General features: G+C 40.5%; 1 protein-coding gene across 1 annotated transcript; it reads left to right on the top strand.

Moving 5' to 3' along the window:
- The first annotated feature begins 1,002 nt into the window (after positions 1 to 1,002).
- LOC121958485 (ectonucleotide pyrophosphatase/phosphodiesterase family member 7-like) lies at positions 1,003 to 11,643 on the top strand. The gene is made up of 6 exons (XM_088070311.1): positions 1,003 to 1,388; positions 4,831 to 4,976; positions 5,058 to 5,690; positions 7,102 to 7,348; positions 10,171 to 10,294; positions 11,302 to 11,643. Exons 1-6 carry the CDS (start codon positions 1,082 to 1,084, stop codon positions 11,360 to 11,362), a joined length of 1,518 nt encoding a protein of 505 aa, XP_087926437.1. The 5' UTR covers positions 1,003 to 1,081; the 3' UTR covers positions 11,363 to 11,643.
- The last annotated feature ends 9,899 nt before the right edge of the window (positions 11,644 to 21,542 follow it).

Raw genomic sequence — 21,542 nt, 5'->3', positions numbered from 1 at the left:
AGGGCCTTACCTTGACAATACTTCAGCTGCAAAATAACCGTTTGTAACTCAGTTAGTGAAGAAAACTTTGTTTTACCTGCATGCCACCACAAAAAATGCCAAGCATAGTGTTTCATGATCGATTAGGCACAACAAAATTATATGAAAACAGCCATTTACAAATTTCCACACAGTTTGTGTAGTATAATACAAGTCTCGTTTATCCACTTGTATGTTCTGTGTTTCCGAAACACATGCATTTTTATTGGAGTCTGGCTCTAAAGGGAGCATATGCAAGTTTGACCTTCAGTTCAGTCGTAAATAATAACATTTAGGTGAAAATGTATGTTGTGTGTTGTCTGAAGTCTGGTGTTGTTCTTTTTTCTTTTTTTCCTTGGCTTTTGGTAGAAAGCATCAGAAAAGGGTCCTGCACTCCAGGGGATAAAGGCAACAGGTACCTCTGACTGCCAAATCTGTGGATACATGGACACCTTCGACTGATGGCAAAGTGCTCATACAGGCGTAGGATGGTGAAGGTAACAGGGAGTCACTACTCTTAAATTCTCTTCCATGCAGCTGGATGAAGTGCCAGACAAATCAGGCAACCACCCTGCAGCCTCAGACTATTATTTAATCTTATGGATACTGTCTCGTTGAGACACCCTGTGTCAAAATCAAGCTCTAAAACAGATCAGATTATATTGTGCTCATATGCACATAATCCTAACAAAAGCATTTACCATAAACTGATATACAGAAATTGGTGGGTTGTTTGCAGGGACTCAACAGCAAGTTTTTCCTTGACATTTCTTCATGTGATTGCAACAGGCTCCAGGAAGACGATAAAAGGCTGTATACTGGAGTAATAAACCTCAAAACCCAAGAGTTATATAGATGTAGATCTGATTTCTTTTTGAGTTGATAAGATAAGATGGTGCATCTTCTCTTGGTGTGGGTGCAGATAAAGTCTGGGGTTATCTGCCTTAGAAAAGATTTGCCTCAGATCAGGTGATGTGCAGTACATTCCAGTGCTCAGTTTGCTGTAATACTGAGAGAAAGCAAGCAAGTTGGAGAGACAGTGAAGGGAGCAGGACCTTTCAACATGCACATAAAGAAGTTAGGTGCACAGTCCATGTGTAAATCATCTGTAATGCTACTGCTCGGTCTTACTCTCCTCTGCCTCATTGGCAGCTCTTTCAGTGCTGCTGTTCCACTGCATGACATTTTGGGATCCGGGTCCACCAGAAACAAGCTGCTGCTCATCTCCTTCGATGGTTTCCGCTGGGACTACGACAGAGATGTGGACACCCCTCACCTGGATAAGATGGCCCAGGACGGAGTGAAGGCAAAATACGTCACGCCACCCTTCCTCACCATCACCAGCCCCACACACTTTACCCTGCTCACAGGTATTCTGACAAAAAATTTCAAACTAATATCTTTGTTGACCGTATCTTATTTCATTTTTAGCCAAAATAACAATAACGATAAAATGGGTTTTAAAAGTTATAAGATGAGTTAGAGGTTGTAAAAGAGTTATGGATCACCAGTGCAAAAAATGTGGTCACTTTAATCCTTTGAAACCTGAAGTGACTTCACTTCTCATCTGCAGCTTTCAGATGCCTTCATCGATCTATAATATTTTGAACCCTGAGCACATTGGTGTGATTTCTTTTAAAAACATGGTAAAAAAGACAATGAGCAATTACAATGAAACGGTTCAAAATTGCAAGAAATTGTTAGTTTTTTTTAAAGCTATATTTCTAAATATACCAATTACATTTTGAAAATTATATTGCAAAATTACTATTATTTTAAAAGACTTTTTCAAGGTCATTTGATTGTGTGGTTCGGCTGGAGTTTTTTTTTGTTTTGTTTTGTTTTTTCAACTTTCTCTTTCTTTTTTTCCAAACTTAACTTTTACCACGTCCAGTTCCTTGTTAATTCCTTGATGATCTCCATATTTTTAACAGACAATAAGACAATTTGCTCAGGGTTCAAAGGTAGGGAGGGAGTTCCAGAGCCTGGGAGCTGCCCTGCAGTGGCGGTTCTAGACCAATTTCACTGAGGGGGCCTGGCTGGGGCCAGGGGTTTTGATAGAGGGGCACATTAAACCCGCGGCAAAAAAGACAAAGATTCGAAATCTTATTTGACTTTTTATTTTCATAAAACTTGTTAGACCATTGCAGTCATAACGTTACAGTGACAATGAAAAACAGTATAATAGTCACAGTAGTACTGAATTAAGTGCTGCTAAGAGATACATATAGGTGCAGGTCTTGTGGGACAGTCTTAAGCTGCCCTACTATTACAGCAACTGTATTCTGCGGTTTTGGTGATTTCTGGCAAACCGATCAACAAATGAGTCAAGATTCAGTGCTTTTGCCCTCCTAGACTTGATGCTAAGTACACCCAGATTGCTTAATCTGTCGTCATTCATAGTGGACCTGAGGTATGTTTTCACAAGCTTTAATGCGGAAAAACTCCATTCACAAGCAGCAGTGTTTACTGGGATTGCGACAGCTATTTTACAGAGTCTGTAGAGCTCAAAAAAAACTTCTTTGTATGGCTCAATGAACTGTACGAGCTGTACTGTACTCGAGGGTCTCTGGGTCTTCTTTACATTTGCTGATGTCTGTGGAGAAAGATAAACCGAATATATGTAAACATAAGTTCTGCATGAACACAACATATAGACTAAACTGCTACACTTACTGCTTAGGCACTCAGACACACACAATTGTCTAAACTGTATTTATTTATTAATGCTATTTATTAATTGTATTAATTAATTAATTAAATGTTTATTGCATTCAGTAAATATAAATTAATATATTCTAAAGCCTGACCAGGGACTAAAATTGCAAATACACTGAAGCTAGATGTTTTACATGCATATAATTTTCCCAATTTTAAAAAGCAATGTCTTATTTATTGTTCCTGTTAAATAAACATTAAAATAAAAAGGGTTATAAAAAAAGTTACACACACAAAACAGGATAGTGTTCTTTTCAGCATCACATACCTGATGGTCCAGTGCTTGTAGATGCACATATATTCTCTGTCTGTGTCTCACCCTCCGCTTGCATCTCAGTCTCAGCTTCCTCACTCTCAGGATCTTCATCTGTCTCTCTTTGCTGCTCTGTGCCCTCTCTCTGAAAATCAGTGTCTCCCATGTCCTCTGACTCTCCCTCTCTGTCGCTCTCAACTTGCTCCTCTTCAGCTCACTCACCACCATCATCTGGCTCTGTCTCAATGTCTGCATCATTTTGTGTCTTTTTCGTGTAGAAATAGGACGTAATGTCCTTTTTCTCTTCATTTTTAACTACAGACAAAAAGCAATGAAGAGGAATTACACTTCAGCAACCCCACTGTTGCAGGCTTGCTTGGTTTTGTGTTGTGGTAACGTACGTTAAGGGTAACTAACGTTAGCTAGAACCATACAATCAACTTAAGCTGGCATTAGCACCTGGTGTTCTGGCACGCTGCTATTATAATTCATAAGGTTAGCAAACAACATCTCTTTACCAGAAGTCTTACCTTGACAATATAATAGCGTTCGTTGTCGTGGTAATCTTCGGACAGCTTCTCTACGGGTTGTTTTACGTGTTCGCGCTCGTCTGTTTTCAGTAGTGCAGCGCACTAAAGGGTCCGACTAGAATGTTAAGCCACGCACTTTAGTTCCACCTTCGGCGTCGGCGACTCAGCGCTACTGTATAATCTACGTTCGGAGGGGGGGCCACAGGGGGGTCCAGAATCAGTGCTACAGGGGCACTGGCCCCTGTTGGCCCCTCCCCAGAACCGCCACAGCTGCCCTGGAGAAGGCTCTGTCCACCAAAAGCGCGGAGGATAGATTTATGGGTGGAGAGGAGATTGGCAGAGGTGGATCTGAGGGCCCATGAGGGTTGGTAAGGAGAGAGGAGGTCAGTGAGGTAAGGGAGGACCAGATGGTGAAGGGCTTTGAAGGTGAGGACCAGGATCTTAGGAGGTAATCTGATGTGAGACAGAAAGCCAGTGACGGTTTTTTAAGACTGGGGTGATGTGATACCAAGATTTGGTCTTTCGGCAGCGGGGGATGTGAGAGAGGATTTGTTCTTGGCAATTATCCAGAGGTGAAAGAAGGAAGTTTTGACAACTTGGTGGAGATGAGGCTCAAAGGACTTTCAAGGGTTGCCCTTTGGCTTATTTGGTCACAGAACCAAAGAATTGGACATCATGAAATGCTGACCCAAGATGATACTAGATAAAAAGTCACAACAATCCATCCAATAAATGTCAATTTCACTTTGTTTACCCTTTTACTCACTGGTGGTGCCAAAGTAAATTTCTGATGTATAGTTATGACCAAAGTCCTTCCAGTACATTATCTTAGAAAGACAAATGTCCATACATTTAAAAAAATCCATTCAGCAGATTTGTATATTACTGACTAACTGACAACATCTACCTCATTGTAGTTCCAGATAAGACATGAAGGGATCAGCCAAGTCATAAGGATTCAATTTCTATAGGCCATAAAAGTCTGTAAAAAAAAGATTCATGGCAATCTGTCTGAGTTTTATCAAGATTTTTTTACTTTAGATCAATTTTGTTGCTTGACAAACCAGTGTTTCCTCCACTTAAGCCACTTCACATTGGTCTAAACATGTTCACATCTACAAATTCAAAGGTGTATACAGGACAGTCGAAACCTTGCATATGTACTTTTAGATTTTATCATATTTGAAAAACCCTATAATATGATGTACTATGTAAATTTTAATCTAATCTGTTTTCCCTCCAATGTGTAATCTGCTTCATACCAAGGGACTTCTTTTCAATTTTTCTATCTACATTTCGTTTTTTCATCAGGACGTTACATCGAGAATCACGGAGTAATCCATAACATGTGGTTCAACACCACCACTCAGGAGAAGAAGCAGTACTACATGACTCAGTTTGTTGATTCCTACTGGGACAATGGCAGCTTACCCATCTGGATCACAGCACAGAGACAGGTTCTTTTGATCCACCAGTCTGTTTTTATCTGTTCTTCTATTTATCTGTTTCCTTTCTCTTAGTTTTTTTTTTCTTTCCAGGGTCTAAAAGCAGGTTCTCTGCATTTCCCTGGTACAGCAGCCACCTACAGAGAGGAGATTGTGAGGGTTAGGCAAGTAGAACCTCGTTTCTATGATCATTCTAATGAGACAGATTGGAGATTGAACATCGACAAGGTGATTGGAGAGTGGTTCCACCAACAGGACCTGGACTTTGTCTCCTTGTACTTTGGAGAACCAGACAAGGCTGGGCATAAATACGGACCAGATTCCCCAGAACGCCGTGCAATGGTCCAACAAGTGGACCGTACTGTGGGTTACATACGGGACAAGATCCAAGAACACGGCCTTACTAATCGACTCAACATTATCATCACTGCTGACCACGGAATGACTACAGTTCTACGGAATGGACTTGTTGAGGAGATCATCCTCTCAAAGATCCCTGGCTTCAGCTTCAGGGACATCAAGTTTCATCTGGTGGACTATGGTCCAGTTGGGATGCTGCTTCCTAAAGAGGGGATGCTTGAAAAGGTCTACCAGGCTCTAAAAGGAGGCCACCCTCATCTTCATGTGTATAAGAAGGAGGAGATGCCAGCTAGACTGCACTACAGTGACCATCCTAGACTCCTACCCATCATCCTCTTTGCTGATCCTGGATATGTAATCAATGGGGTAAGGGAATGAACACATCAGCCATTGAATCTGTTCTAGGCATAACCAGTCTTGGAACCTATCAGCTATTATCTGACAATGACAAAGTATCTAAGGGCAATGTCCAAGATTTCAGGAGCCTGGGCGTAGTCAGCAGTTCTCCAGGCCACAACTTCTTTTTTCATGTGCCACTCCTTGTTTACAGTTTGATTAACAAGTTCAGACAGTTCAGCTAATCTCTGTAAAGAGCTTAAGGGTACCTATGTGTTAGAAACCTCCTGTCACAACTGGAGCCAGCATGGTGTTCACTCTCAGAGAACATGTGCTTGTGACATCTGCAGAATTGAGCAGTGTAAAGCACTGTGGGACCTTGTGAGACAAAAGCTATTGCAGAGACCGAGTGCCATACCAGTTGTTGGCAGTAATGCACTAAAATTTTGCTTGCTAACCGCCAATAAGCATCAAAGAAGAAGAAGACAATGCAGTTAAGTTTATCCAGTTATCCAGTTATTGGAAACAGATCGTTAATGGAGTGTAATTTTACAGCTTTTAGCTTTCCAGCTTGGAAGCAAAACAACTGATCTCATGTAACCGATTTAACAAAGAGGCTTGCATGGCATGGGTATCAGCCCACAGCAACATTTCCCAACATATGTTTGTAGGTCCATAGCATTCTCATGAGGGTGAATTAAGTAAAAACAAGGTTAATTGCTATGAAGCTGCCATTAGCGTCGCTATACTGCCATCACAGTTATCTTTTTTGGTTCATTACTAGTTTCAAACAAATTATTTTACAAGAAACATAGTCAAAACACTCCCCGTGTTTACAGCTGATGTTAATCATTGTGATGTAAACTAGAAACATTTGTTATTTTCTTAAATTTACAGTGGCAACACAGAGAGATGTGTGTGTGCTGAGTGGTTATTAGGTTACTTACCTTTATCATTTCCTAACTGCTTGAAACTGTCAGACTTCACTCCACAAACAAGATATGAAAACATCCTGAAAAGCTATATTTGGCAGCTTGTTAATATCGCGTGACCCTCCATTCATACAGATACAGATTTATTCCTTTAATTTTTTTAAAGTAGCGTTCCATTGCTTCCTTCCTCAGCTTTACTCAGTAGGGTATGTTTTTTGGTGGATTGCAAAACCAACGTTAAAGTGCCAACCACGCTGGATTTCCCTGTCTCCCTTGGAAAGGCATGCCCTTAAGAATGCCCAGAATAACTTTCCTATTCTCTATGGGTTAAATTCTACAAAATGCAATAGCATGGGAAATCTTTGTAGGAAGTACTTTGTAGGACAAAATAGTGATAAAATTTAATGATGAACTTAAAACTCATTTCAGGTTCATTGTTCAGAATGTTTGTTTAGGAAATTAACAGTTTCCCACCAAACATAATTTACTTGTTTTGTCTCCATATATAGTTGTTTCCTGTCCAGTTCAACAAAGGAGAGCATGGCTTTGACAATCAAGTGATGGACATGAAGCCTTTCTTCAGGGCGGTGGGGCCCGATTTTAAGAAAAACCTGGTGTCCAGGCCCTTTGAGACAGTTAATGTGTACCCACTGATGTGCCATCTCCTTAAGATAAATCCAGAGATCAACGATGGACACTTAGACAATACCAAACACATGCTGGTCCCCAAGAAAAACACAGATGGCAACAACAAAAGTAAGAAATGCTTTGCACTATGACATTACAGAGCTTATTAACACTGAACAACTGAAAATATTAACACATTGGTTTTTGCTCCCATTTTTCATAAATTTATATTAAAGAACTGAGACTTTTTATGCACAAAAAAACTAAGCACTCAATGAGCACTTCTGCTTTCCACAATTATCCATCCATCTGTGTGGCATATCAAGATGCTGATTAAACAGCATCATTACTACACATGTGGGTTTTGGGATGGTCACAGTAAAAGGCCATGTGCATGAGCAGGCCACTGTGTTATTTAACAACTAAATGCCACAGAGGAAGTTTTGAGGGAATGTGGTATTGGTACACTGAATGTCCACTTGAGCTTTTGCCCATGGACCAGAGTTCTGCACGGGTCAGTTTTTTAAAACCACCACCCGCCCATACATGTGGGACCCGTTACTAGAACTGACCTGTTATCCACCACTATGTCTAGGTTCACTTGCAAGGACAACACCATCAACAGAATGTGTGTTATGATTTGCTGAAACCATGAAATGTATTTGCGTGAAAAATGACCATAAATATAGTTGCAGTTAATGTTTTAATTAGCTGGCATATTGCTTTAGCTGCACTTGTATATTTTCACATGGTTTGTGGGTAAAACTCTTAATTTGTAAAGTAGTTATCTAATAATAGTAGTCGAGTAAAAAGTACTATATTTCCCTCTGAAGTTTAGTGGAGTAGAAGAAGAAAGTGGCATAAGATTAGAATACTCAAGTAACATAAAAGTTCCTGAGATTTGCACTTCAGTACAGTACTTGAGTAAATGTACATTCCAGCTCTGGTCAGCGGAGGAAAGCACATAATTGAATCCCAATGAGTACAAACAAAATAAGAACAAGTAGTGGATACGAGCAAAAATAAGAGAAAATTTGTACATATATCATTTCTTGCATGAGGTTAGGTTGCATTATGTTCAAACAACAGAAACTTGGTTTTAACAGGGTCTTTAGATAAGTTACATAATGGTACATTAAAACAACATTCACTGTTGGTTTCACACAGCACACAAACTGTGGTCTCCTGAGTGAAAGTGCAGTTTTATTTGACCCATTTACCTATCCCTCCCTTCCCTCTCGCCCACATGGATGTCAGTTACTCTGCATGTCAGGTATTGGTGAATGGGTTTACGTTGGGGTTAGTTAAAAGTTTGCTGTCTTTTATGAAGACTCTAAAGGATGCCTTTGGCATCAATATCACGCTGTAAAACATCAATATTTAAAGACCGAAGAATGAGAACAGGCTGGGGAGAGAGGGCAAGCAAGCAAGCGGTATTTAATGTTTTAACCTGTGTCTTATGCCTGTTCCCCTCGTACATTTCACCTGGTGTTTTTTCTTTCTTATATTTGTTTTGAATTTATTTTTTTGACTGCGAAGCAATTTGTGACTGGTGTCTTTTTGAAGCACTATATTAACCTTTACGGACTGTTTGGTGCATTTTATGCACTTTCATTCCTCATTTTTTGGCAATTTTGGCTGTGTTCATGCATATTGCATATATTTCACTAACTTGTATTTTTGTGATTGTGAATTTTTTAAATTATCTGATAAGGAACAGATAATGAACACATGAAGACATGTTTTCTGTTCAGTCATCAGAACTCTTAGATTGAGATAGCAGATGGCATCCATATATTGTGCAATACAACATAACCAATACTGCACAAGCTTTGTGTGTCTTGAGAGAGAGACCAATCTGCAGAGTGACCCAGAGGAAAGTTTTGCTGCTCACAATAGTATTTTCATTGTCTCATTATAAAAAAAAATCACTTTTAAGAGATTATTAACCCTTTGAAACCCCGTTAGACATCAGTTTTTCGTGCTGTGTTCAGACACTTTTTACAAGCTATGTAACCCCTTGACACCTGAGCAAATTGGTTTAAATCCTTTTGAAAACATTAGGAGAAAGTCAATGACCAATTTGATAAGAAATGTTCCACAAAGTCAAAGAAAGTGTAAGTGTAAGTGTAAGTGTAAGACAATGACCTGAAAATAAGTTAGATAAGGGGGTGGGAATTATCAGAAATGTGTCCAAAAATAGGGAAAATGTACACAAAACTAAATTAATCAGCATTCTGATTAATGAATGCTGATTTGATTTTCAACTAGGTTGAATTAATCACAGTCACATGTTTTTTTTTTGTTTTGTTTTGTTTTTTTTGCACTTTCTTGTGTCATTTTATTGTTTGCTTTTTTCATTTGGTTGTATGTGTGTTTGTTTCTTTGTTCTATTTTGTTTTACTTTTTTTGCTTTTTGGGGGGTAATTTCTTGTGACTGTTGAATTATTTCTTGCTGTTTTGGGGTCATGTGTTGTTAAGTTGCTCTTTGCCTTCTCCCTGTGTTTTTGAGAGAATTAAAACCAATTTGCTCATATTTTAAAGGATTATATTCAGATTTTTTTAACCCACCTGTTTCTCCTAAATTGGTTGACAATGAGCCCCTTGTATTAAATTATCATACAGATAGTAGTAGTATTTTTTATCTCTCCATGATATCATTAATAGATATAATGTTATTATTTTTATTGGAAAATAAATATGTTCTCTTTTCTGTTTTTTGGGTTTTTTTTGTAGCTTGCTGTTATGCAGTTTTATATTTATTTTACATTTGCTATATATTATATTTACATTCACAAAATTTTGCCTTTTCTGCTATATTATGTATATTGCAGGCTTTGTGTCTGCACACTAACTTTGCATTGCAACTGCTGCACAGAATTTCCCTCAGGACAAATCAAGTTCTATCTGATCTTTTCTTTTCTTGTTTTTATTTTTTTGTCTCTCTGCAGCTCCAGAAATCAGTACCCACTTCCAAGCTGTTGTCGGCTTATCAGCAGTGACTGGGTTTCTTGTACTGGTGTTCATAGTGACCTCTTCCTACACTTCGTGTAAAAGGAACAGAGCAGAGAAACGGTAAAATGTTGTAATAATTCTTTGAATATTTATCAGAATTTGTTATTGTCCTCTCCTGGCCAACTCAGTCTCATCATTGATGATAACCCTGTGAGGCCCCTCAGGTCATCATGCAGAGGTTTTCTAGTGGTACCAAGTTACTGTGGTCATGCTCTCTGGAAGCAGCTGTCTGCTGACTTGACATCCAGCATGGCTGGATTGACCCGTATTTTCTCTGAAATCCAAACTATTTCCACACAGCTGATTCTTGAGTAAATAGTGTTATCCTCATTGTTATGCCCCGTCTAGGGGTGGCCAGGACACAACATGATAAACCCATTTCCCCCAAGTCCCAAGTAGCCACGAGGACAAGTTTGTCAAGATTTAACAACATTTACAACATAAAATTTAACTTAACAGAATCAGAACAAAAGGAAGTTTACTAAACTGAAGTTTGCCCTTACATAACCCAAAATAAACCCAACTAAACACAAACTCATGTGCACACAAAAGCTGCTTTTGGTATTGGGATCATACGCTGAACACAAATGGCGGTATTTCACGTGTTCAGAATGAGAACAGGCTGGTATACTTGTTTAATCGCACATGGTTGTGTTTGTGTTCCTGTGTTCTCTATGTTATTGTGTTGATGTTGATGAATGTTCATACAGTATTCTTATATAAGGTACTTATTTTCTCATATTTTCTTTTATCTCTTGTCTTTCAACATAACACACTTTGACTTTACATGTAATGAAATGTGCAATATAAATAATATTAGCATTGTCAGCCCTTCTTACTGAGCAACTAGACATTGTCTATGTCTGTGTGATGTTATACATCTGTGGGAATTACAATTTTCAATAAATTAAGAACATTTTGTAAGGATCATATTTCACTCTGCTCAGAGTGCTTTGCCTTCATCCTAACGGGGTGAGGTGGAGACAATACACTGAGCTGAACAGTCATTCCTCATTCTGCTCTCTCTCTCACTCTGCCTCTCTGTGGTCTTCTCTCTCTTTCCTCAGCTACAACCTGGAAAATGCTGCTGGTGAAGACGGGACAGACATGAAGCAAAGCAGTTTTTGAAAATTCAGATTAAGGCTAAATGTTTCATTAATTACAAATATGAAATTATAATGTTTCAAGTTACTGTGACTAATTATTGCTATATCCATGATGCCATGGTTTGTTTGCTGGAATAATATCTCAATCAGGCATTGGCTGACAAGCAAATTTTTGGTATGGATCTAAGAATTTTTAACATATTATTGCTTTCTTAGGAATCAAGACCTGTGCCAAATGTATCCTAGGATTTTCACTGTGTATATTTTCACAAACATTACAATACAAATGCAGATTAAAACAGTGGTGCTTTGTGTATTTTTTGAGTGTTTGGGACTGTCTATGTGCATGTTTGGTTTGTCTGTGTCTCTGTGTTGCAGGGGCAGGGCATGACTTCCGGGTGCTGGAGCGCAGAACACTTTTACTCACCTGCGCCTTATCTGCATCATCTCCCATTGCTTAAATACTCCGGCTTCACCTTCCATCGGCGACAGATTGTTGCCAACTTCACAGGTGGTAGATAGGCCGACTCAATTTGAGATTTTCTCTTGTGTGCTTTTTGATACTCTCTCGTGCTTCAGGATTTTTTGCTCTTTGTGTTTTTTGTGTGTTTCCTTTTAGTGCCTCCCGTCTTCAAGCTCCAGCATCTCACTGCCCAGCACCTCGTTGTCGTGCTTGGCCCTTCGCCTCACCCACCTCCTCAGAATCTCCACCACCTTCCACCTCACCAGCCTCACCTGCCACCGCTGCCCACACGATCCCTGGCTCCATTCCCCCACTGCCATTCCCTTCCTCAACATTACCTTCATTAAACACTTTGTAAATTGTTCCCTCGACCTGTCTGTGTGTTTGCTCCTGGGTCCTCCCTCACCCACGGTTCCCTGGGTGTCTGTCCATTTTAAATTGTGCAGCTGTTGATGGCTTCTGTGTGAATTCTTCATGATAACACTTTCCATAACAGTTAAGTAATAACAAGGTAATTGTGTGAACACTTATTATGTCCTGTATTGATAACTGGGCATTACCTTAAAGCAAAAATTATATGTTACTGGCAGAGAAGTTATCTAGTTATTACTTTCATTTTAATCTAAATAAAATCCCAGTTTAATACTTCCCTTATTATTATCCTGTATAAATCTCCTTTTTGATAGCAAAAATGTTCCAATTCTATTTTTAAAACAATTTTATTATGAAGATATTCTAGGAGGAGAGGATACCACAATACTACCTGGTCATTACCTTTTTATTATACAGCTGTAAAAAAATGGGGGTAAAAAGCAATGTTCAAAAAAACACTGTATCAGCAGTCTGGCTGAGTATTAGGTTTTTTTTTCTGATAACACAAACAGGAAATACAGTTGGTGGATTTACAGTGAATGTATTTGAGATACCAGCTGACTGTGTTTAGTTTGGTGCAGCTGTCAGTTTGGAGTAGAAGCTGTCACAATCACATGGTTTTATGGCCTGAAAAAAAAAACACTTATATTTTCCTTTGTTTGGAGATCATCTTTTAATTGTTGAGCTCATACCTCAGCATTAATGTCCAACGCATTCTCATCCCAAGTCGTCACATATCGCTGTTTTATCAGGGGACTTTCAAGTCTACATATTACAAGTATCCTCCTGCATCTGCTGTTGATGTTCCCGAATGCCACAGCAAATGCCAGGATGTCAGCAATGCTATATAAATAAAATGTATTACGTCATACAGGAAACGAACACCAGGCTCCCAGGTGAGACTCCAAGGTTTGTTAAACCAATCCACCACCCCTTGTAGCCAGCCACATTTTAAACAAATGTTGCCCGAGTGTACCATACTGTCAAGGCAGCAGTGGGATTTTACTGGTTTATTTACAGCACATTGTTATGCATGCATTTGTATTTTGTGTTTTATTCATGTATGATTTTAATTATTTCTGATTTAGTTGTTTTTTTTTTAATGTGATTATTGCTGTGTTTTTATTGCTTTGGTTTTATTGCATGCTTTTAGATACGTTTTAGTATTTGATTACCTGCCTTGACTGCAATCAATGACACATTACCTGCACCTGCAAAGCTATGTTTTTCAGTTATCCACAGTTCTCACCACCAATGAGACAGTCGGACACGAGGAAAGAAGCACAAGGAGCATGGTGGACACAAGGAGAGCTCGGGGAGCAAGGCACAAGAAGAGATGCGAGCGAGACACAGGAGGAGCATGAAGAGTGACAGTATGGTGGAGGCATTAGAAGAATGACAAGGGATTGGAGGCCACGGCGGGCATCAGCCACCGGCAGGACAGAGACAGACCTGAACGCCAGCCATCAGCAGAACAAAAACAGAGTGTTATGACACAAAGTACACTGGCCGGTGGTGTGAGTGCCCTGTAGAGGAAGGAGTAATACTCTGGTACATGTGTACAGCTGTTCAGTAGTACTGTGTGTAGTCTACATTGTACTGGCGGTGTGTTTTTCCTGTCTTCGGCAGGTAATACGCCTGCGAGGGATTCAGCCCGCCCTGAGCAAAGCAGGGCTGTGGCAGGCTAAACACCATGAGAAAAATGATGGGCGCAGCCAACAGCAGCGGAACAGCATATTCTGCGTCATTTTACCCCTTCCTTTATTAAATAATGACTTCTTAGCTTCCCACGCTTTGATTAATTGACTTTTAGCCTTTCCCGTCCCTCTTTATTGGACTTCTACCCCTTTTTAGCCTCCTGCATTCTAATTAATGGACTTTTAGCTCCCTTCGCCCCTTTTTTTACTGGACTTTTTATTAGCCAACTTTTATTTAGAGACATTTTAGGACAATTTAATTGTTTATTTGTTGTGGGCCTAATTTTGGTGTAGCAGTCTTGGTAAATAAATGCACCAGTACCTTGCCTCTCCTTGATCATTGCCAGTGTCGCTCTCAAACGATCCTGTTAATAATATCACCATTTTTTCCACATCCATCCACCAACCCCCACTTTGCTACACATAGCAAAAGTGACCACAAAATGTGGCTTTTGGCATTGTTATCTTATGCCGAAATCACTAACAAAGCTGTGGTAGGCCTATTTGACGGCATTGGAGTGAGAGTGGAATGTCATGAGCTTCCCCCTAGACCCCAGGCTGTAAAAGGGTTAGCAGGGAACCTAAAATTCTTGAAACCAAACAGTCTAGAACGAATTAATATTCATAACTGAACTTTCTACAGTTGTATCTTGACATTCTAAAACAAAAAACAATTTTCAAACCACAAAATTCTAGAACCTGTGACACTTACAACACTATGAATGAGCATGCCATAAAAAGCAGCTGCACCTCGTTGCCAGTAAAAGGTTCAGCAGCTTCTCTTTATGGCATGCTCAGCAGCCACTCAGTTTCCACTTTAACACTAGAACACCAAAAAGCCTGTTGCAAACTATAAACAGTAACATTCTAGATCAAACAAACATTCATAGCTGAACATTCTAGAATTTTACATTAATGTTTTAGAACTGTAACATTCTAGAACCTGTGACACTCTAGAACCTAGAAACATTTCAGAAATGTAACATTCTAGAACTTACAACTGTGAATGTGTGTGCCAAAGGGTTGGGCACAATGGGACATTGTACTTTAAAAATCTGAAACTATGACATTCTGTAATTGTAACATTCTAGTCCAAACAACTAAACAACTAGAGAACATTTAAAACTTTGTATTCTACAATTGCACCTTAACTTTCTAGAATCATAGCAGTCTAGAAACATATTTTCAAACAAATGTGCATTCATAGCTTAACAATCTGCAACTGCACCTTAACCTTTTAGAACTTTAATATTCCACAATGCTTACATTCTATAATTGAAAAAAAACATTCATAACTTTACATTTTACAACAGTACCTTTATGTTATAGAATTGTAACATCTAGAATTCTAAGATTCTGGAAATCAAACATTCTAGCACAAATACATAGTCATAACAACATAACACTACTAGGTACTTCAACATTTTAGAACTATGGCATTCTATAACTAAAGAACATTCATAACTCAGCATGCTACAAGTTTATCTTAATACTACAACTATAACATTTTATAACAAGGACACTCCAGAAACAAACATTTAGAAATCTAACATTCTAGAACCACAAAATTTTAGAACCCTAATATTCTAGAAACTATGTACATTCATGACATTCTACAACTATACCTCGACATTCTACAACTATGACATTCTAAGTCCCTAATATACTAGAACTGATGAACATTCATAGCTTAACATTATACTTCAACATTGTAGAACTACATCATTCTATATCCCCAACATCCTAAAACTAATGCACATTTATAACTTGACATTCTACAGCTGCAGCTTAACATTCTAGTATTATAACATTCTAGAACAATACAGTTCAAGAAAAAACAACTTTTGGGACAAATGGACATTCATTTCCTAACATTCTGCAATTTTAGCTTATAACATTCTAGAACTATAACTTTCTAGAACAGTTACATGCTACAACCATAGCATTCTAAAACCATGACATTCTAGAGCTATAACATTCTAGAATTGGGACACTCTAGAACCCTAAAATTATAGAACTTATACAAGGTACAAGGGTATATGGGGTGGCTGTGGTTTAGAGGTAGAGCGGGTCATCCTCTCATTGGAGGGTCAGCAGCTTGATCCCTGGCTCCTCCATGCAACATGTCAATATCCTATATTGTAATATACTGAACCCTAAATTGCTCCTGATGCCACCTAATCGGAGTGTGAGTGCATGTTAATGATTATTGAGTAGCAGGTGGCACCTTGTACAGTAGCCTCAGCCACCAGTGTTTGAATGCATATGTGAATGTGACAATTTAATGTGAAGGCATTGTGAGTGGTCAATAAGACTAGAAAAGTGCTATACAAGTACAGTCAATTTTACCATGACCATTTACAAGGTAGATTTATTTGTCATTTTTCTTGAATGTGGTAAAAGACAAAATGAAATGAAAGTTGACCCTAAATCTTCTTTTTGGCATCAAAAGCCTGGAGAAAGAAGCTGCTCCGTAGTCTGGTGGTTAGGCAGCAGATATTTCTGTATCTTTTTCCATATGGCAGCAGGGTGAGGAGACTGGGGCTGGGGTGGCTGCTGTCTTTCAGTATCCTTTGGGCTCTGTGCACACACCTCACTTCACTGAGGTCACAGATGCTCTGTAAATGGGAACCAGTGATGTTCTGGGCAGTTTTAATCACCTGATGTAGAGCCTTCCTGTCCTGGGCCATGCACGAACCTTGCCAGTTTGTGATGTTTCAAGTCAGTATGCTTTCTATTGCTTTTCTGTAGAAGTTAACCAGGATCTTGCCCTGGAAACTAGACTTTCTAAGTTTCTATAGGAAGTAGAGCCTTTTCTGTGCTTTTTTAACCTGGGTGGTGATGTGTGATGACCAAGATCGGATCTCAGTGATAGTAATTCCAAGGAACCTATAGCTGTTCATCTGCTCCACCTCAGCTCCACTAATGTAGACAGGGCTGTGTGTCTTTGCATCCTGCTTTATAAAATCCACAATCAGCTCTTAAGTTTTACTGACGTTGAGCAGTAGGTTGTTCTCTGTGCAACACTCTGCAAGATTGTTGATTTCCTCTCAGAATGAACTCTCGTTCTTTGTAATACGGCCAGTGGTGTCGTCCGCATACTTCACAATACAGTTCTCCTGATGTATGGGAGTGCAGTCATAGGTGTACAGTGTGAACAGGAGGGAACTGAGCACACAGCCCTGGGCCAGTCCAGTGTTGAACACAATTGTAGAGGAGGTGTGACTGTCAATTCATAACTCTCTGGGGTCTGCATGTGAGGAAGTCCAGTATCCAGTTGCAGAGTGTTGTACTGAAGCAGATTGTTAAGTTTTCAAATCAGTTTCATGGGAGAGATTGTGAAGAATGCTGAGCTGAAGTCAACAAACAGCATCCTGATGTGGCAGGTGAGGGAAGACTGAGTGAAGAGCAGTAGATATGGCATCCTCTGTGGATCTGTTGGTTCTGAAAGCATACTGGTGAGGGTCCATGCTGGCAAGGATGTTGTCCTTGTGCTTGAGAACCAGTTTCTCAATGTACTTCATCAGGATGGAGGTAAGAGCCACAAGACGATAGTCATTAAGACTAGACACAGCAGACTTTTTAGGTACAGGAATGATTATGGCTGTCTTGAGGCAGGAGGGAACAATCTCTTGTGAGAGTGAGATGTTTAAAATGTCAGTTCTAACATTAACAAGCTGATCAGCACAAGTTTTTACTATGGGGCCAGGAATGTTGTCTGGGCCTGCGGACTTCTTTATATTCACTCTCAATAGGAGTTTTTTCACATCTGCTGTGGTCACTGAGAGTAGCCAGTCCTCTGGACGGTGGAGTAGACTTCACAGCTGAGTCCTTATTGAGGAGGTCAAAGCGAGAGTAAAATGTGTTCAGCTCGTCCAGCAGCATGACCTCACTTATGATGGGGGCACCCCTGCTTTTGTAGCCTGTGACATTTTGAATCACCTGCCACATATCATTACTGCAGTTGCTGTTGAGGTCTCTCTCTAGTCTCTGCTGTTGTCTTCTCCTTGATGCCAGCTCTAGGGCATGCTCTGGCGATGATGTATGCCTCCTTGTCCCCCTACTAAAAGCCAGCTTTTTTTGCTCTAAGAAGAGCCTTCACCTCCCAATTCATCTAGGCTTTCTGGTTGGGGAATGATCTCATTGTCTTTGTGATTACCACATCATCAACACATTTGCTGATCATTAGTATGCATTTTTAGGATTATACATCCTCCATAGTTAGTTCGGGACTCTATGTCTACCTCAAGTAAAGAGCTACCCATATATAGTGAAGTCTTAATGCCTGCAAGTTGACCATAGATACCTGAGATGGACCAGTGCCAGAAAATTTAGTAACACAAACACATTCCTCACTTCTCAGAAGAACCTTAGTTCCTAACATGTTAGAAATTGACCCCAACCATCTACGTCATGACAACTGCATAAATACCTGTACTGCCCTCGTCATACGTGTTGTATATAACTTGGCAGTCAGATAAACTCTTCCCTAACATCAAGACTCTGAAGACCGTTGTTCCCTTGTCCACAGGTTTATTGACATTGCGAGGAAAGGTGAAACTATAAAACACAGACAGGATAAATAAATCTCTGCTTGCTCTCAACATGTACAGTGTAAACAGTGCATATGTATCAAATCAATCTCCTATGAATTAAATCTCTTTTTACCCGCTACAGTTTTATGTATTTTTTTAATCCAAAATATAATATATGCCAACATTTTTTAACACCTAAATTATTTTCCTTTAATATATTTATTGCAATCATCCTTTGTTATCAAACTTCACAAATTCAGACTTATAACGAAAATAATGATCTCCAATTGTAGATTACAACAAATCAAGCATATACATACCCACAATGCTACTTTAGGCATAAAGAAGGGTGCAGATGCCACCGGATTAACTCAGATACATGCATGTTAAACAACACTCAGTGCCATGCTTTTTACTTCCTCCTTTCTGGTCACATGACATGTTCTGTTCCTGACTTCCTGAGACTCTTAAAGTGACCTTAACAAAACACTGGAACACCCAAAATATCGCAGAACCTAAACACTGGTTTACATCAACATATCAACTTAGTTGTAGCAGAACACTCCCCGCCTGGCGTGGTTACACGTCACCCAACACACAAGTCCTTTACTCAGGCATCAGGAGGAAGAAGGAGCACAATCTCAGTGACAGGCCGAAGGAAGAGTGTAGTCCCCCCTGGTTTAATGGTCTTCACCTCGACCTGACGCACCTTCCCGTCTTTGCTTGGGAAGGTCTGTGTTATTCGTCCAAGAGGCCATTCATTCCTTGGTGCTTGACTGTCCTTAAGGAGTACCACACTCCCAGGTTTGATGTTCGGTTGAGTGGACTGCCACTTTTTCCGTGGCTGCAGTGTTGGGAGGTACTGTTTCCGCCATCTGTCCCAGAATGTGTTGGAGAGATGTTGGACCTGGCGCCACTGGCACTTGTAGAGGTCTGAAGCGCCAAACTCGCCTGCTGGAGCTGGAACAATGTTTACTTTCTGTGTGAGAAGAGCAGCTGGGGACAGTATGAAAGAATCATTGGGATCAGTTGCTATGGGAGCCAGAGGTCTAGCGTTGATAATAGCTGCTACCTCTGCCATGAAAGTCACCAGAACTTCATGGGTAAGTTTGTCCTTCAGCTGTAAGAACATTGAATCCAGAATTCTCCTTGCCAGACCGATCATCCTTTCCCATGCTCCGCCAAAATGTGAGGCGTGTGGTGGATTAAAGGTCCAAGAGCAACCTTGATCCGACAAGTAAGTCTTCACAGCTCTGTTGTTAATGTTTGATGGTATCTGTAAGTCTTTGCAGGCAGCAACAAAATTGGTGCCACGGTCCGAATGGATACTCTTGACTGGACCGCGCACAGCAAGAAAACGCCTTAGTGCGTTGATGAAACTGGATGTGTCAAGAGATTCTATAACTTCAATATGTACAGCTCTTACGCTCATACAGGTGAAGATCACTGCCCATTGTTTACTGTGTAAAAGGCCTCCTCTGGTCCGCCGTGAACAGACGTTCCAAGGACCAAACACATCTAACCCAACATTCGTGAAGGGAGGTTCTGTAGCGAGACGGGCTGCAGGAAGGCTGGCCATTTTTTGGATGCTAGTGGGGGCCCTAAGCCGTCTACAAGTTACGCACTGGTGAATGATGCTGCTTACTTTTCTCTTCCCACCAACTATTCAGAAACCAGCTGACCTGACAGCACCTTCGGTGAAGAGCCGACCTTGATGATGAATCTGCTCATGGTGGTGTCTGATAAGTAAAGTTGCAATGTGATGTCTTGCAGGGATGATCAAAGGAGTCCTCTCATTTTGGTCAAGGCTTGAATGGTGAAGGCGACCGCCAACTCTTAGAAGGCCCTGCGCATCAATGAAGGGATCGAGATTTCTGAGGGGACTGCTTTGAGGAATCTCCATCTGCTTCTTGATGCATTTGATCTCTTGCCCATAGATCTCTTCTTGTACTGCTTGAACGATGACGGCTGAGGCTCGACTGAATTCCTCAACAGTGATTTCTGGCTTGCAATAATGCCAGCCCTTACAAGAGTCATTTGCTGTTGCAGTTGTGTGGAACCCACGGGCTATGTGCACGAGACGAGCCAGAGCACGAGTTAGTGACTTCCAAGAGGAGAACTTGGCAAATCTCTGGGAGCCAAGCTGCCTGAGTGATGTAGCAGTATTCAAAGTGGAGACTAAAGGTTGTACATCTGGGTCTGAAGTTGGATCGACAAGATTGTAGGTGCTCTCATTAACACTTGATTCCTGCTTGGCCAGAAATTTGGGTCCACTCAGCCAGTTGGTGTCTCTCAATTGGCTGACAGAAACAGCGCGTGTTGCATGATCTGCCGGGTTCTCTTGGGTGGACACAAAGTGCCATTGATGAGGATGGGAGGACCTTCTGATACGTAGTACCCGGTTACTGACGTAGACATAAAAGCGTCTGGTTTCGTTATAAATGTAACCCAGAGCAACTTTGCTGTCTGAATAGTAGGTTGTGGCATCAAGCTGAAGGTCCAGTTCTGCTGCGACCAGGTCTGCCAACTCAACAGCAAGCACTGCTGCACAAAGTTCTAGTCTTGGGATAGTGTGTTCAGGGCGCGGGGCCAGCTTGGCCTTCCCCATTACGAATCCAACGTGATTGTTTCCTTCAGTATCTGTAACCTTCAAATATGTCACTGCAGCAATTGCTTTTGTTGATGCATCACAAAACACACACAATTCTCTTCTGACAGCTGTTGAAGTTGAAGTTTCGGTGTAGGGTCTTGGGATGGAAAGGCTGGACAGTTCTGTCAAAGAAGATCTCCATGATGTCCAGAGTTCCTCCTTTTCCGGAGGCAAAGGCACATCCCAGTCACCGTTTTCAGTTGTAACGTCTCTCAGAATAGCCTTGCCTTGGATCGTGATTGGCGCTACAAATCCGAGAGGATCATAGAGGCTGTTAATTGTAGACAAGACACCTCGCCTAGTGTAAGGCTTTGTCTCATCTGAGACGCTGAAGAGGAAACAGTCTGATTGGAGGTCCCAATTGAGTCCAAGACTGCATTGCACTGGAAGCAGATCTGCTTCGAGGTCAAGGTTTTTCAGTTCACTTGCATGATCTTGGGAAGGAAATGCCTCCATAACTTCTTTGTTATTTGCTGCGATCTTGT

This window comes from Plectropomus leopardus, chromosome 19 (assembly GCF_026936395.1).
Source record: "Plectropomus leopardus strain MGB_pleo_1.0 chromosome 19, ASM2693639v1, whole genome shotgun sequence".
NCBI classification, from domain to species: Eukaryota; Metazoa; Chordata; class Actinopteri; order Perciformes; family Serranidae; genus Plectropomus; species Plectropomus leopardus.
This window is presented reverse-complemented; position numbering and strand designations above follow the sequence as displayed.